This window comes from Carettochelys insculpta, chromosome 29 (genome assembly GCF_033958435.1).
Source record: "Carettochelys insculpta isolate YL-2023 chromosome 29, ASM3395843v1, whole genome shotgun sequence".
NCBI classification, from domain to species: Eukaryota; Metazoa; Chordata; order Testudines; family Carettochelyidae; genus Carettochelys; species Carettochelys insculpta.
In genome coordinates this window covers 730611-746767 of record NC_134165.1, presented here as the reverse complement: position 1 = coordinate 746767, position 16157 = coordinate 730611, and the positions used below count along the sequence as shown (strand labels likewise).

The 16157-nt window shown below is 69.8% G+C and overlaps 2 protein-coding genes across 4 annotated transcripts in view; one reads left to right on the top strand and one right to left on the bottom strand.

Annotated features, from left to right (window-relative positions):
* Positions 1-411: 411 nt before the first annotated feature.
* RDH8 (retinol dehydrogenase 8) lies at positions 412-6936 on the bottom strand. Its single transcript, XM_074980380.1, has 6 exons — positions 6755-6936; positions 4323-4484; positions 2779-2958; positions 2047-2140; positions 1563-1746; positions 412-663 (listed from the first exon to the last, which is right to left on the bottom strand). The coding sequence occupies exons 1-6, from the start codon at positions 6858-6860 to the stop codon at positions 412-414; spliced, it is 978 nt and encodes a 325-aa protein (XP_074836481.1). The 5' UTR covers positions 6861-6936.
* Positions 6937-8848: 1912 nt separating this feature from the next.
* COL5A3 (collagen type V alpha 3 chain) overlaps positions 8849-16157 on the top strand; it is a 57335-nt gene continuing 50026 nt past the window's right edge. For all 3 annotated transcript variants that reach the window (XM_074979912.1, XM_074979910.1, XM_074979909.1), the window contains exons 1-6: positions 8849-9018; positions 11756-11923; positions 12820-13033; positions 13536-13698; positions 15124-15246; positions 15557-15694. In XM_074979912.1, the coding sequence (XP_074836013.1) occupies positions 8928-9018; positions 11756-11923; positions 12820-13033; positions 13536-13698; positions 15124-15246; positions 15557-15694 (897 nt within the window). In that variant the 5' untranslated portion in view covers positions 8849-8927. The remainder of the gene's footprint in view (positions 9019-11755; positions 11924-12819; positions 13034-13535; positions 13699-15123; positions 15247-15556; positions 15695-16157) is intronic.

Here is a 16157-nt window from a genome sequence, read left to right as displayed (position 1 = left end):
GGGGCTCAGGCCCGGGTGACCCGAGGGGCTCAGGCGGGGGCGACCCAGCGGTGGGGGGTGCGGGGGCTCAGGCCCGGGTGACCCGAGGGGCTCAGGCGGGGGCGACCCGGCGGCGGGGGGGTGCGGGGGCTCAGGCCCGGGTGACCCGAGGGGCTCAGTCGGGGGCGACCTGGTGGCGGGGGTGCGGGGGGCTGCAGGGGCTCGGGCCTGGGTGACCCGAGGGGCTCAGGCGGGGGCGACCCGGTGGTGGGGGTGCGGGGGCTCGGGCCCGGGTGACCCGAGGGGCTCAGGCGGGGGCGACCCGGCGGCGGGGGGGTGCGGGGGCTCAGGCCCGGGTGACCCGAGGGGCTCAGGCGGGGGCGACCCAGCGGTGGGGGGTGCGGGGGCTCAGGCCCGGGTGACCCGAGGGGCTCAGGCGGGGGCGACCCGGCTGGGGGGCTCGGGCGGGGACCGCCGGCGGCGGCAGCACCGGCAGGTGAGGCATTGCAAGACCCGCAGGCTGCCGCGGAGGAGCAGCCCGTGGTCGAAGAGCAGCCCGTGGAAGGTGCGCACGGACAGGTCCCCTGAGGGTTCGGCGAACTTCAGCGCTGTCAGCGGCGTGTACAGCGGGTTGGTGAGTGTCCGGAAGGGGGGGCGAGGTGCCCCGATCACCTGCACCACGGCCTGCAGGAGGCAGGGGGTCAGCATCCGTCTGGCCGTCCCCCCAGCTCCCTCTCCGTCCGCCCACCTGTCCCCAGTGGCGCTGAGCCCGGTGCTGAGCACGTGGCCGAATCTCCCATCCGCTGCCACCCCACATCCCTGCCTCAGGCCCATCTCCGGGCTGCTCCTCCCACCCCAAGCCACCCACGTGGGGCTGCCCCCTCCAAACCCCTGCTCCCCACGGGCCCCAGACACCCTTCCCCGCCCTGCCTGCACCCCGTCCTTCTGCCCCAGCACCCACCCGTCTGGCTGGCCGGGAGGGGCTGCCTGAGCAGCACCGGATCAAGCCCTGCAGGGAGAGTCTGGGCCTGGCTGTGGCTGAATCCCAGGGGCAGGGGGGCGGCTGCCTGCGGCTGAATCCTGGGGGGGAGGGGGGGTCTGGCTGCAGCTGAATCCTGCGGGGAGAGGGGGGGGTCTGGCTGCAGCTGAATCCCGGGGGGGCGGTATCTGGCTGCAGCTGAATCCTGGGGTGGGGGAGGTCTGGCTGTAGCTGAATCCTGGGGGCGGGTCTGGTTGTGGCTGAATCCCGGGGGGGAGGGGGGACTGCCTGCGGCTGAATCCCAGGGGGGAGGGGGTGTCTGGCTGCGGCTGAATCGTGGGGGGCGGGGGGGGGGTCTGGCTGCGGCTGAATCCTGGGGGGGAGGGGGGACTGCCTGCGGCTGAATCCCAGGGGGGAGGGGGAGTCTGGCTGCGGCTGAATCCCGGGCGGGGGGCTGGCTGCAGCTGAGCCCCTTGCTGGCAGAGGGTGTGGGGTTGGCCAGGAAGCTGGGGAACCTGTGGCAGGCGGTTCCCAGCTCTGTGGGGCCTGCTGTGGGGAGGGCGCCGCAAACCAGGGGGGCAGATCTCTGCTGTCCCCCCCGCACCTTGGCCACAGCGTCGGGGCTCTGGCCCATGGTGCTGAAGATGTGGCGGGAGGCGGGCAGGTAGACCTCGCGGAAGTAGCGCAGCGTGGCCGGGTCAGTGCCTGGGAACTCGGCGCTGGAGACGTCCGCCATCAACTTCAGCTCGAAGTCTGTGTCCACGGGGCCCGGCTCCACCAGGGACACGCTGTGGGAGCCGAGCCGGTGTCAGGGCGGGGGGCGCTCCCCTCCGTCGGGGGGACGCGCGCTTGGGGAGCAGAACAGCCAGGCTGCTTCGCCTGGCCGCGCACGGCAGAGAGATGCTGCCCGGGCCTTCCCGGCCCCATGCGCTGCCCCCGTCTCCCTGAGCTCCCCCAGCCCCACGCACTGCCCCGGAGCCCTACGGCTTCAGAGTGGGCAGGGACAGAGCCAGAGCTTGGGTGCTGGACACCTCCCGGGCTCCCCTCTCCCCACTGACCCCCGCCCCCCTTGCTCCCCGGGTGCTCACAAGATGTGGAACTGGAGGAGCTGCACGGCCAGGCTCTCACAGAAACCCTCCATGGCGAACTTGGAGGCCGCGTAGACATCATTAAACACAACGCCTGTGGAGAGGGCGTCAGTCCGGGGAGCCACTGGGAGCGCATTCCCCCCCGCCCTTCGACTCCACTGCCCCCAGGCCCCCCATGGTCCTCCACTGCCCCCAGGACCCCCAGGACCCCCACTGCCCCCAGCCCCCCCATGGTCCTCCACTGCCCCCAGGACCCCCACTGCCCCCAGCCCCCCCATGGTCCTCCACTGCCCCCAGGACCCCCACTGCCCCCAGCCCCCCAAGGCCCCCACTGCCCCCAGCCCCCCCATGGTCCTCCACTGCCCCCAGGACCCCCACTGCCCCCAGCCCCCTGTGCTCCCAGGCTCCCCACTGTCCCCAGGCTCCTCCCAGGCCCCCCAGGCCCTCCCCACTGCCCCCAGCCCCCTGTGCCCCCAGGCTCCTCCCAGGCCCCCCACTGCCCCCGGGCTCCTCCCAGGCCCCCCAGACCCTCCCCAGTGCTCCCAGGCTCCCCAGTGCCCTGTACCCCCAGCCCCCTGTGGCCCTGTACCCCCAGGACCTCCATTGCCCCATACCCTCAGCTCACCAGTGTCCCCCACAGCATCCTGCCACCCGCACTTCTACCCTTCTGCTTCCCGACAGCCCCCCTCCCACACACCTGCCCCCCGTGCCCCGGCCCGACGGACCCCTCACCCTGCAGCCCCATCACGCTACTCATGACCACGATGTGGCCGCGCTGGCGCCGCTTCATGCCGGGCAGGACGGCCTGCACCATGCGCACGGCCCCGAAGAAGTTGGTGTCAAAGACGCTTTTCATCTCTGCAATGCTGATGCCCTCAATGGGCCCGATCTGCCCCACGCCTGCATTGTTCACTGCGGGGGGTGAGACGTGAGAGCCCCGCCCCTGCACAGGGCCCAGAGAGCTGCTCAGCCCCCCGCCCCCCTGCCCTGCCCCAGCCTAGCACAAGTCTGCCTGCCTGTGACGTTACTGGATTTTAGCACAGGCAGGAGAGCTGGTTACCCCGTCTGGGTTCTGCACCAAGCCCTGCGCCAAGGGGGCCCCCGAGGTGCCAGCAGAGCACTGGAGGTTTGCTGCGCTTCATGCTCACGTGCGGGTTATTTTCTGCTGGGCGTGTTAGGTGCTGGCTCTGGGCCGGTGAGTGAATTTAGTCTCTGGAGGCGTCAGACACCCCCCACCCCAGCCGGGTGAAGCCGAACGTGGCAGAGGAAGAACTCATCAGGCTGCAATCGGCGTCTGAAGGAACACGCCAGGGCCGGGGGGGCGGCGGCAGATGGCCCAGCAGAGGAGGTGGACAGGTGACCTGATTGTGTGACAGGCTCCCAGACAGAGAACAATGGATTTCCCCCCACGGGCCAGGAGTAAAGGGGCCCTGAGGCTCCTTCCTTTCGTCTGCATCCCGCTATGAGCTTGGCCAGGAAGGATCGATCGCTGACCCATCCAGCCAAAGGGTGGGCTCCAGAGAGTAAAGCTAACAGCCTGTTCCATCTGCTGCAGCCTGCACCACGAGCCCTGGGACTGGGTAGGGAATGTGATGGATTTAAGATCCTCGCTCGCGCTCTTCTTTCTTTGCTTTTACTGATAACCCTTTAGGTGGGAGATGCCAGCGGCTGGGCCCAGCTGCTCCATGGGCAGGACTGAGGCTCACCTGCCCTGGGGATGTGGTTGGCCCTTTGGGACTGGAAGAACCTGTGCAGATTTGGTGAGATTTTATATGGCGGGGATGGGCTGTGGCACACAGGAGGCTGGAGTGTCTGAGGGATTAGCTGGTGTCACTTCTTGCTGGCCAGTGAGGCAACGGAGGTGCTGTGTGTGCTGGGTTTGGTGCTGTGTAGTGGAGGACGTGGTATGACAGAGCTGTGTAAAATTATGAGTGGTGTGAACAAGGAAAAGGTGTTGACTTGTTCCCATAATCTCAGAACTAGAGGACACCAAATGAAATCGGTTCAGCCGCTTTGGAGCAAATAAAAGGAAGTTCTTGTTCGCACAGCGCAGTTAACCTGTGGAACTCCTCACCGGAGGAGGCTGTGAAGGCCGGGACTGTGGTTTGAGCACTGGCCTGCTATAGTCGAAGCGGTGAGCTCAGTCCTCAAGGAGGCCATTTAGGAGTCTGGGGCAAAGAGATTTAAAAAAGAAATCTGCCAGGCATGGTGCTTGGTCCTGCCACCTCCCCCTCCCTGCAGCACAGCACCCCTGCCCCAGCTGTGCCCAGCCTCACCCAGCACGTCCACCCGGCTCTCAGGGATACTGCCCAGGCACTCGGCCACGGAGGCGTCGCTGCAGACGTCCAAGCGCCGGATGGTGAGGGTCCTGCCCAAGGCCGTGCCTGCTGCCTGCTCCAGTGGCGCCTTCTTCTGCAGGTCCCGCATGGTGGCAATGACTGGCAGGCACAGCAGGTGCTAAGGGGGAAGGGCACACAGGGGCCTGCCCCTCCCAGGCCAGCCAGGAACTGCCCCCCTGCCCCTCCCAAGTCAGCCGAGCATGGCCTCCCCGCCCTGCCCCCCCCAGCCAGCCAGGAACAGCCCCCCCCCGCCCTGCCCCCCCCAGCCAGCCAGGAACAGCCCCCCCCCGCCCTGCCCCTCCCAAGCCAGCCAGGAACAGCCCCACCCCGCCCTGCCTCCTCCAAGCCAGCTGGGCACAGCCCCCCCACCCCGCCCTGCCCCTCCCAAGCCAGCCGGGCACAGCCCCCCCCCCCGCCCTGCCCTCCCCAACCCAGCCAGGCACGGCCCCCCCCTCCCTGCCCCCCCAAGCCAGGCAGGCACGGCCCCTCCTGCCCTGCCCTGCCCCCCTCAACCCAGCCGGGCATGGCCCCCCTCCCGCCTCCTAATGCAGCTTGGCACAGCTCCCCCCCAACCCAGCTGGGCATGGCCCCCCCCGCCCTGCCCCCAACTCAGCCCCCAACCCAGCCGGGCATCGGGGAAGGGCAGCTCAGGGCTGTTGAAGGGTCAAGCCAGGATTCTGGCTCCCTAAGAGGCTTTGGTGTCATGGTGCCTAATCCCCATATTGCTGAGCCCCCACGTGTGCTTGGTGTGTGCTCCGGATGTGGCTGCGTGTGTTTGACATGTGCTCCGCATGTGGCTGCATGTGCGCCGTGTGCAGCTGCGTGTGCTTGGTGTGTGCTCTGCATGTGGCTGCATGTGCTTGTTGTGTGCTCTGCATGTGGCTGTGTGTGTTTGACATGTGCTCCACATGTGGCTGCATGTGCGCCGCGTGCAGCTGCGTGTGCTTGGTGTGTGCTCCGCATGTGGCTGCGTGTGCTTGGTGTGTGCTCCACATGCGGCTGCGTGTGCTCCTCATGCGGCTGCATGTGCTTGGTCTGTGCTTCACATGCGGCTGCATGTGCGCCGCGTGCAGCTGCGTGTGCTTGGTGTGTGCTCCGCATGCGGCTGCGTGTGCTCCTCATGTGGCTGCGTGTGCTCGGCGTGTGCTCCATGCATGGCTGGGGTGTCTGCCCCATGCACTTGACTGTGCCCAACCCCATTGCCTGGTGCGGGTTCTGGGTGGGCAGACCCAGGGCAGAGGCAGCTGCTGCCACTCAGCGTCTCTGCTGGGACCATGGCCCCACCTCGGGGTGGGAGGGGGTAGCTGGGGGAGGCACGTGCCTGGCTGGGGCCGGCAGCCCCCCCTGCATGGGGGGCACAGGGAGTTATACAAGTGCCCCCCCAGTAGCCCCACAATCTTCTCTGGGCCACTAATTCCTGGGGGATGGGGCCAGTGTGGGGGAGGGGCAGGGCTGGGCTGGAGGAACCAGTCCCCCCCCTCTGCTGGGCCTCACTGAGCTCCAGTGCCAGGCTGGGTCCCAGGACCACAGGAGACCCCACCAGACCCTCCGCCGTGAGCCCCTGGGTGTGTGGGGCAGCTGGGGAAGGGAATAGACCAGCCAGGCATCACATCCCCACCTGTCCCATTCTGCACCCCTGGGCCCCCCACCCAGTTCTGGGCCCTGATCCTCGCAGCCCCCCCCCCATCCCCCATCCCCCACCCCGTTCTGGGCCCTGATCCTCGCAGCCCCCCCCCATCCCCCATCCCCCATCCCGTTCTGGGCCCTGATCCTCGCAGCCCCCCCCATCCCCCATCCCCCATCCCGTTCTGGGCCCTGATCCTCGCAGCCCCCCCCATCCCCCACCCCGTTCTGGGCCCCGATCCTCGCAGCCCCCCCAATCCCCCATCCCCCACCCCGTTCTGGGCCCCGAGCCTCGCAGCCCCCCACCCACTCCCCCATCCCGTTCTGGGCCCCGATCCTTGCAGCCCCCCACCCACTCCCCCATCCCGTTCTGGGCCCCAATCCTCGCAGCCTCCCCCCCAATCCCCCATCCCGTTCTGGGCCCCGATCCTCGCAGCCCCCCACCCACTCCCCCATCCCGTTCTGGGCCCCAATCCTCGCAGCCTCCCCCCCAATCCCCCATCCCGTTCTGGGCCCCGATCCTTGCAGCCCCCCACCCACTCCCCCATCCCGTTCTGGGCCCCGATCCTCGCAGCCCCCCCCCAATCCCCCATCCCGTTCTGGGCCCCGATCCTTGCAGCCCCCCACCCACTCCCCCATCCCGTTCTGGGCCCCGATCCTCGCAGCCTCCCCCCCAATCCCCCATCCCGTTCTGGGCCCCAATCCTCGCAGCCCCTTGCACCCTGTTCCCCCCCCAACTTCCTCACCCTGGAAGCGCTGGCTGGGATCCTGCGCCAGCTGCACAGCCAGACGGAGTCCAATGCCCGAGGAGCAGCCAGTGATGAGCACCGTCCTGGGCCCTGCGCTGCCCATGGCTGCGCCACCCGGCCCCCGAGGGTGCGTAGGGATCAGAGCCGGGCACACGTGGGCCAGGGATCAGCTGCTCCGTGGCCTTGAGCCTTGAGCTGGGGCAGGGACGGGAGGGGTCTGGCCTGGTGCCTCACCTCTGCCCAGCACCTCTGTCCTCTCTGACCCCCGATGCCCCCCAGTGCCCCTCACACCCACCAGTTCCCTGGTACCGCCCAGTGCCCCTCTGACCCCCTGGTGCCCCCCAGTGTCCCTCAAACCCACCAGCTCCCTATCCCCCTATCCCCCTGGTACCCCCCAGTGCCTCTCCATCCCCCCAGCTCCCCAGTATCCCCCAGTCCTTCTGGCCCCTGGCACCCCCCTCTGCCAGGGCCCATGGGGTGGGCAGGGCCATGAGCACCCACAGATGGGGGGGCCATGTCTCCTGAGCCTGTTGCCATGGAACCAGGTGTGAGTGTGAGAAGCTGTCCCTCCCCCGCCCAGCTGCCCCCCCCCCCATGAGCTGCACCCCCAGCTCAGCCTGACCCTGGCACGAGCTGTGTCCCCACCCAGTGTGCCCCACTGCCCTCTCCTCTGGCCTGGCTGCCCAGCGGCACTGAGCTCAGCCCCTGGCCCGACCTCTGTCTGACCCATGCCCGAGGGCCTGCCAGAAGGGGGCAGCACTCTGGGGGACCCCCTCCACGGCCGCTGCAGCCACGCTGGGGGGCAGGACCCCTGGGTCCCATCCCTGACTGTCTGGGGGGGTGAGTGTGTGGGGGCAGGAGGCCCCTTGCTTTGTGCGGTGGGCTCCCCAGCCCCATCAGAGCCATGGGGTGTCTGGCCAGGTGTGCAGGGAACCCCCCGCAAGAGGAGATGTGGCCCACGGACCAGGCGGAACTAACCAGGTCCCAGCAGGAGGGTAAATGTGGGGCTGTACAGGCCTCTCCCCCAGCCCCTGCCAGCTCAGCCTGGTCTCCCCAGCCCCGCCAGGGACCCTCACTCCCAACCCCCAGCCCCCGCTCCTCTGGTGCCCCCTCGGATTCGGCCCTTGCTGGGTGCCAGGGGCGGGGTAGGTGAGGTGGGAACTGGCTCCCAAAGGGCTGCGCTCTAGGGGGTGGGGGCTTTTCCCGTGGCCCCCTGGCAGAGCAGGCTGGGGTGGGGGTGCAGAGCCAGGGGGAACGTGCAGCCGTCTGGGCCCTGGGGCCGTTACTGCAGAGACAGCTGTAAATATTTGCCGGAAGCGCCGAGGGGTGAGTGGGTTCGGAGCCCAGTGGGTGACTCATGCTATGAGGCAATGGGGTGAGGCAGGCCACCGAGGCCAGGGCGGGGGCTTGCAGTGCGACCGCAGCTCTGGGGCTGGGGCTGGGCTGGGGCTGGGCTGGCAGGGGCTGCGGGTCGGGAGTGAGGTGCACCGGCAGATCCTGGGGGGCAGCCACACATGTGACTCCTGAACTGGGAAAGAAACTGGCCTAAGAACCTGCGGCAGGGGTGGGGGTAGCAGGAGGCTGGGGTTAGCTCAGCACTGGGGGGAGGTGGCATGGGGGGGAAGAAGGGGGAGGGGGAGGCAGGCAGCAGACATGAGCAGCCCCAGCTTGTGGGCACTAGAGGGGCCATGTGGGGAGCCCCAGGCAGTGTCAAGTCCCTGAGGGGTCAGTGGGGAATGGCTGCCCCAATGGGGGGGCGCAGTGGCCTAGCTCCAGCTGGGGTGGGCCTGAGGGGGAGGGGCGCTGGGTATCGGGGTCTCAGCCCATAGGGCCCATGATGACTCTTGGCCTGGGAGAGCAGGCAGGGCCTGTGGCCTGACCCCAGGGGCAGAGCTGGGGCCACAGCCAGGCCAAGGGGTGCAGGACATCTGGGTTCAATCCTTTGGCCGCAGTGGGGCGCTCTCAGCACCACCCCGCACATAGCTGGGCGGGGAGGGGAGGGGAGGGGAGGGGAGGGGAATGGGGGGCGGTGGGCGGGCAGGGGGTGGGCTGGGGGAGGGCTCTCCCTCTCAGTCTCGCCCAGGGCTGGAACCAGTCTGCACACGGCCAGGCAGCAGCCCCGGGATCGGCGCCCAGAGCGTCCGGGGAGCTCGGCAGAGCTGCTCTGAGGATGGAGCCGAGCCCCGGCATGCAGCGTCCCTGGAGGGCCACACTCCTGCTGCTGCTGGCCCTGCTGCGTGGCCTGCCCCGGGCCCAGGCAGGTAACGGTGGGCATGCAAGGGGGGCAGTGGGCCAGACCCACCAGCATCCTGGGGGGTGGTGGTTTGAGGGCGGGGAGCAAGGGGATGTCTCCAGCTGGGGCCACAGGACAGGCCGCCGAGGGGCAGAGCTGGCAGCTGGGAGGTGGGGGGTGCTGAGGCAGGCTGAGTGGGGCAGGGGGTTCTCCCCTGTATACCTGCACCCCACCCCCATTCCAGCACCCCACAGCTGTACCCCCTTGCACATACTTACACAAGCTGCCCTTGACTCCCACCCACCCGGCTGCATGTTCAGCCCCCCCGTCGCTGAGAAACAGGAGGGAAGCCCTCGGGCGGGTGCACTCTCGCTCAGACAGACAGACAGACAGACTCCCCCGGGGCTGGCTGCCCTGGCCGCCAGGGCAATTCCGGCTGAGCCTTCGCCCAGGAGACTCTCAGAAGTGTCTGTGAGTGAAAACAAGGGAAGTGTGTGGTGGGGGGCGGGAGGTAGGTCCTGCTCCCCCCTTTCTCTGTGCCCTAGCTCCCCACTCTCTGGTCTGTACTCCAGCCCCCAGCCCCCTCCCTCTCTGTGCCCCAGCCCTTTGCCGTAGTCAAGCACCTACGGGCAGTAGGAGTGTAGCAGCCCCAGTTCCTCTGCCCCCCACAGAGCCCAGGTGGGGCCAAATGGCCCAGCCCTTCCCCCCAGTCCTATGTTGGGTCCCTGTCTTGCCGCCCAGGGTACTGGGGGCTCTGCTGGGCCAGGCTCCCTGCTCAGCCCTGAGCTGGAAGGGCTGGGGAGCAGATGGGGCCCTGCCAAGAGCCCTGGGGGCAGACCCTTTACCCAGTGCCCCATGGCCCTGAGAGGGAGGGGCACAAGGGGAGAAGTGTGTTGGGTGCCAGAACTCCTGGGTCCTTTCCCCAGCTCCGTGGGTGGGGGGGGAGGCTCATGCCCAGGTTGCCTTCAGGACCTTGGACAGAGCACCAAGGAGGCTCCACCCCTGCACCTGGGCAGGACGTGGCCCCAGGTGTGGGGGGCAGGACATGGCCCCAGGCCCTTGTTCCGGGGCCCCAGCAGTATTTGGCAGGGTGAGAGTCAGCCCCTTGGCAGTGCCCTGCTCTGCTGCAAACCCTCCCACTGGTGCCCCAGCGCAGGGAGTGTGGGGCTGACACATGGGGAGGGGATGTCTGGTTGGCTGGCCGGCCCCGGGAACAAGGCTATTCCGGCTGCCAGGTGCCAGCCCTGGGGCTCTGTTCCACTGCCGGGTGCGATACACACGGGGCGTCGCTGGGCCCCGGCGGGGCGGAAAGGGCTCTTTGCCGGGCCTGGGGGTTCTTGGAGCAGGGCTCTGCCGCCCCATTGCACGGGCAGCTGGGACCAGCAGTGCCCTGGGGCTGCGGTGAGGTTGGGAGCCCAGCTGGGCTGGCCCTGGGAACCACACAACCACCAGGGAGGGGCAGGCGCCAGCTCCACAGGGGCTGTGTGGGGCCAGGAGCCACCAGGGTCAGGTGAAGCTGGTGCTGGGCTCTGCGGGAAACCCTCCCCCCTGTGACTGCGGGTGCTGGGGGGCAGGGGGCTGGCAAGCTGGGCTGGGCTGGGCCAGGGGTGAGACCCACCCGGCTCCCTCCCAGGGCTGGCATGTTCCCATCAGCCTCCTGGCCAGGGCTCCCCTAGCCCTGACCCACAGCCCCCACTACCCCAGCCCTGGGCTCCCCTCCCAGCCCTGCTGGTGCCCCTCCATCCTGACCCACAGCCCCCACCAGCCCAGCCCTGGACCCGCCCTGGCCTGGGGGTCTTAGCCCCCTTATCTGTGGCTCAGTTGCTCCCGGAGGGGTTGGCTGGGGCAACCCCTTCCCTTCCGCCAGCTGGAGCCCGAGATCTGAGCCCCCTGCCCCGCTGGGGCCTGGAGCCGAGTGTGACTCCCTGGGAGCGACCGGCAGGAAATGGGAACCGTGCGTGGGGTCAAGGGAGCCTGGGAGCCGGAGCTGCCCTGGCCCAGTTCTCAGCTGGGCTCCGCTCGCCCCCCCAGCCCTACGTGTGGCTCCGACCTGTGAGCCCCTCCCCCTCCCGCAGCCTGGCCGTCCCTCCCTCCTGCCGGCAGAACCTGGCCCAGTCCCCTAGCCTGTGCAGACAGGCCCCTGGCAGGCTGTGGGGCGGGTGGGGCTGCTCCAGGGCAGATGAGGCCTCACTGTGTCTCTGATACAAACTCCCCACCCCTCCACTCTGGGATTAACCCCTGAGGTGCCAGGGCTGTGTGTGGAGGCTGGGCCAGGGGCTGGACGTTTTCCAATTGCTGGGGGTGGGGCCCCTTGTGGGAAATGGGGGGGCTGTTCTCACACAGCCCCCTGCTGCCGCCGGACAGGGGAGGCCACCCCCAGGGTCACTTGCCCCCTCAGTTTCTCCCAGGAGTTGGGGGCAGGGCAGTGCCATGCCCATGAGGTGCCCGTCTGGCTCAGGGTGGGGCAGGGGGGCCACAGGGAAGGAGCCTTGGCCAGAAGAAGGGCACAGGGTATCGGGGCTGCTAGGCCGCCTGGCTCTGCCCTGCTCCCCTCTGCCCGGCACGGGCACCCCCCAGGGCCAGCACAGCTCCCTGGGATGGCGGAAACTGAGGCGCAGGGCTTGGGGGGCACTGAGCAAGGCATGCTGGGAGTGGATCGTGCAGGGTCTGCCAGGAGTGTGGATGGAAGCCAGCTGGTGGGGGGGACAACCCAGGAGCCAGGGGGGCACCCTGGGCTGTGACCCCACCTCCCCCTTGCCCTGCAGCTCAGCCCGTGGACGTGCTGCAGGCAATGGGCTTGTGGGACAGCAGGGACGGCGTCTCCGTTGTGGCTGGGATCTGCCCCCAGCGGCGCGGGGCCCTGGGGAGCGACTTGGCCATCCACCTGCACAATGGCTCGCAAGTCAGCGCCCCGACCCGCCAGCTCTTCCCAGGTACGGCGCCCTCAGGGCTGTGGGCCATTCAGTGGGGCACGCCCAGGCAGGAGGTGCTGGGTATGGGCTGGGCTGGGAGTGCAGGGGCTGTGGGGGGACAGGCAGAGGCCATTCAGTGCGGCAGGCCCAGGCAGGAGGTGCTGGGTACGGGCAGGGCTGGGAGTGCAGGGGCTGTGGGGGGACAGGCAGAGGCCATTCAGTGGGGCAGGCCCAGGCAGGAGGTGCTGGGTACGGGCAGGGCTGGGAGTGCAGGGGCTGTGGGGGGACAGGCAGAGGCCATTCAGTGGGGCAGGCCCAGGCAGGAGGTGCTGGGTACGGGCAGGGCTGGGAGTGCAGGGGCTGTGGGGTATGGACAGAGGCCGTTCGGTGGGGCAGGCCCAGCCAGGAGGTGCTGGGTACGGGCAGGGCTGGGAGTGCAGGGGCTGTGGGGTATGGACAGAGGCCGTTCGGTGGGGCAGGCCCAGCCAGGAGGTGCTGGGTACGGGCAGGGCTGGGAGTGCAGGGGCTGTGGGGGGACAGGCAGAGGCCATTCAGTGGGGCAGGCCCAGGCAGGAGGTGCTGGGTACAGGCAGGGCTGGGAGTGCAGGGGCTGTGGGGTATGGACAGAGGCCGTTCGGTGGGGCAGGCCCAGCCAGGAGGTGCTGGGTACGGGCAGGGCTGGGAGTGCAGGGGCTGTGGGGTATGGACAGAGGCCGTTCGGTGGGGCAGGCCCAGCCAGGAGGTGCTGGGTACGGGCAGGGCTGGGAGTGCAGGGGCTGTGGGGTATGGACAGAGGCCGTTAGGTGGGGCAGGCCCAGGCAGGGCATGCCAGCTGCAGGGTGGCTCCAGGCGGGCGTCTCTGGCTCGCAGAGCGTCCCCAGGCCGGGCTGGGCTAAGCCCCGGTGGGTGTCCCCCAGACGGCCTCTTCCCGGTGGATTTCTCCATCCTGGCGACACTGCGGGCCCGGCGGGGCAGCCAGGCCTTCCTGCTGGCGCTGTACGACGAGAGGGGGGTGCAGCAGCTGGGTGTGGAGATCGGCCGCTCACCCGTCTTCCTCTACGAGGACCAGGCCGGGCAGCCGGAGCCCGAGAGATACCCCCTCTTCCACGGCATCAGCCTGGCTGACGGCAAGTGAGTGGGACGGCAGGGCTGGTCCAGGTGCCCCTCCGTGCAGCTGGGGGGACGGTTACAGGGGACATCCAATGCCCCCTGAGCAAGTCAGGGCAGAACTGGGTGAGAACCCAGGCGTCCGGGCTCCCAGCCTCTTCCCTTCCCCACTCTAATCGCAGGGCCCCCTCCTCCCCCAGAGCTGGAAACAGAACCCAGGCGTCCGGGCTGGGCCCCGCCCCCCAGGGCCCCCTCCTCCCCCAGAGCTGGGGACAGAAACCAGGCGTCCGGGCTGGGCCCTTCCCCCCAGGGCCCCCTCCTCCCCCAGAGCTGGGGACAGAACCCAGGTGTCTGGGCTGGGCCCTGCCCCCCAGGGTCCCCCTCCTCCCCCAGAGCTGGGGACAGAGCCCAGGCGTCCGGGCTGGGCCCCGCCCCCCCAGGGTCCCCCTCCCCCCACAGAGCTGGGGACAGAACCCAGGCATCCGGGCTGGGCCCCGCCGTCCCTGTGATGCTGAGGGCCCCACAGGTGGCACCGGGTGGCGCTGAGCGTGGAGGGCACCAATGTGTCGCTGCTGGTGGATTGTGAGGCGCCTGTGATGCTGCCCCTGGAGCGGGGACCCCGGCCCATCGTCAGCACTGCGGGCATCACCCTGCTGGGGGCCCGGCTGCTGGACCCGGAGGGCTTCCAGGTGGGTCTGGCTGGGGGGCCAGTGTATGTGTGTGGGGGGGCTGGGCTGATTTGGGGGTGTGAGCGGGGAAGGGTGGGAGGGCTGGGCTGGGCTGGGGGGTGGGAGCAGGGCGGGGGGCTGGGCTGGGGAGTGAGCAGGGGGAGCTGAGCTGCGTGTTGGGGCTGGGCTGGGGGTGTGAGCAGGGCGGGGGGCTGGGCTTGGGGGTGAGCGGGGGGAGCTGAACTGCGTGTGGGGGCTGGGCTGTGGGGGCACGAGCAGACCCACACACCCACCACAGGGTCTGCACAGCCTGCGCCCCCCCCCCCCACTCGCCCCACACCCGGCCTGCCAGTGGGTGGGGGTGGATCAGCTCTGTGGGCAGGGCGATGGGGGGCCGGGCTGGGGCTGGACGGGAGCTGTGCAGTCTGCAGCTGCCCCTGGGCCCCCCCCACATTCCTGCCGGCCGCGCCTGCCAGCGGCAAAGGTCAGGGGCCGGGGGCGGCTGGGAACAAGGCTGTGCTTGTCCGGCCCCTCGGGGCTCTCAGGGTGCGGCTGGAGTGGGGGGGCCAAGGGGGCTGGGCCGACTCACAGCTGGCTTCCTGGGCTCTGCTCCCCGGCTCCCCACAGGGCCCAGTGCTGCCCCCCGGGACTGGCTTGGCACAGGCTGGGCTGCCTGCCTGGGGGGCAGTGGGGGCTGGCTGGGCTTGCCCCCCCCCCAGCTTGTCCCAGCTGCCTGTCCTGGCTGTGGCAGTGCCCGGCCAGAGAAGCTGATCTGCCTGGGAACGTGGGGGCGGCTGGGCAGGAGGAATGTTCCCAGGGCGCCCGCCCCCCCGTCTCCCCATCTGCTCCCAGTTCCCACGGCCCCACCCCTCCTGCGCGCTCAACTGCCCAGCCCCGCTGCGGCTGCCTGGGCCGTGTCCAAGCCCCCCATGGCGACCCGCAGGGTGCTCAGGAGGGGCCCAGGCTTTGAGGCCCAGCAGGTGGGAGGCCCCGAGGGCTGTGTGTGTGAGGGGCACGGCTCTCCCCACGCAGAGAGCGGGGGGGAGTGTGGGTCCCACTGGGGTCTGGAGGTGTCTGCTGTGTGGGGCTGGGAGGGGCAGCAGGCGTGGGCAGTTCTGCCCCGGTGGGCCGTGCCCATCGCCCAGGCATTGTGGCTGCTGTGAGCAGCTCCTGGCTGTGCAGCGCCCGGGCCCCGCGCCAGCCCCGTCATGCTGCGCTCGGAAACACCTGGGTCAGGGCCCTGCCAGCGCTACACAGCTGCAGCCGCAGGGCTGGCTGGGGCCCAGGAGGGGCTGGGGCTGGGGCTGGGGCGTGGGCGGGTCGCCCAGCAGTGCCAGGTGGGGCTGCAGGACTGGGCCCTGGGATGCTGATGGGCACTGGGGGAGCAGGGCCACGCCTGGCACATCAGAGAACCCCCAGGGCTCAGCCCCCCGCCTCGGCCCCCAGGGCGACGTGCAGCAGCTGCTGATCTCCCCAGACCCACAGGCGGCCCTGCACTACTGCGAGCGCCACATGCCCGGCTGTGAGGTGGCGCTGCCCCATGGCCTGCCCAGCCTGGACCCCCCAGAGGTACGTGCCTCACCCCCCGCCCCACTGGCTCAGCCAGGCCCCCAGGTGCTCCCCGGGGTGTGCTGGCTGGGCTTGGCATGGCCACAGCCTGCATCAGCCTGGGGTGTCTCCCCCAGCTGGGCTGGGCTGGGCTGGGTCACGGGCAGGGCCTGGGAACGCACCCCTGGGGCAGCTGCCCCCTCCCCAGGCAAGAGGTCTGCCCCACCCACTCCCCTGCCGCAGCCATGTTGTGCCCAGCCCTGGACGTCCCCCGGGCGGCACGCGGGCAGTGGGCATGGGTGGCTCTCACCCCCTCTCCGCCTCCCCGCAGAGCCAGGTAGAGCCCACGGCCACCCCCGCCCGCAGGAAGGGCAGAGGGAAGGGCCGGCGCAGGGGCAAGGGCAAGAAGAAGCGGAACAAGGAGCTGGCGGAGCGGCCGGACACGGTGCCCACCACGGAGCTTGGCCAGGTAGGGAGCCCCGACCCACTCGGCCTCAGCCACTTCCTGGCCCAGCCTGGCCCCCTAGAAATGGGGGAGGGAGGAGAACTAGGGGGCAGGGAGCTGGGCAGGCTGGGGAGCAGGGGAAGGGATTTTGGGGTCTGGGAGCCCAGAGGAGCTGGGCTGGGGCAGGGCAGGATCATCCCCCAGGGCTCAGGGCCAAGACGGCAGCTGGTGGAGCGGAACCGGAGCCTGAGTCACACTTGGCTGGGAGCTCAGTGCTGGGGGGCAGAGACGGATCCCTTCCCTTTCCTTCAGAGGCACCAGCTGCTGCCACCCGGGGCCGTCCCCCCGATGGGCCTGGCTCAGTGCAGGACATCGGCTGGAAGGAGCTGGCACTGCCCCCACCCCTCCAGCCTGGATATGTGGCTCGCCTGCCCCCCCCCCATTCCCTCGCCACCCCCACCGCTGCTCCATGACCCACGCTATGCCC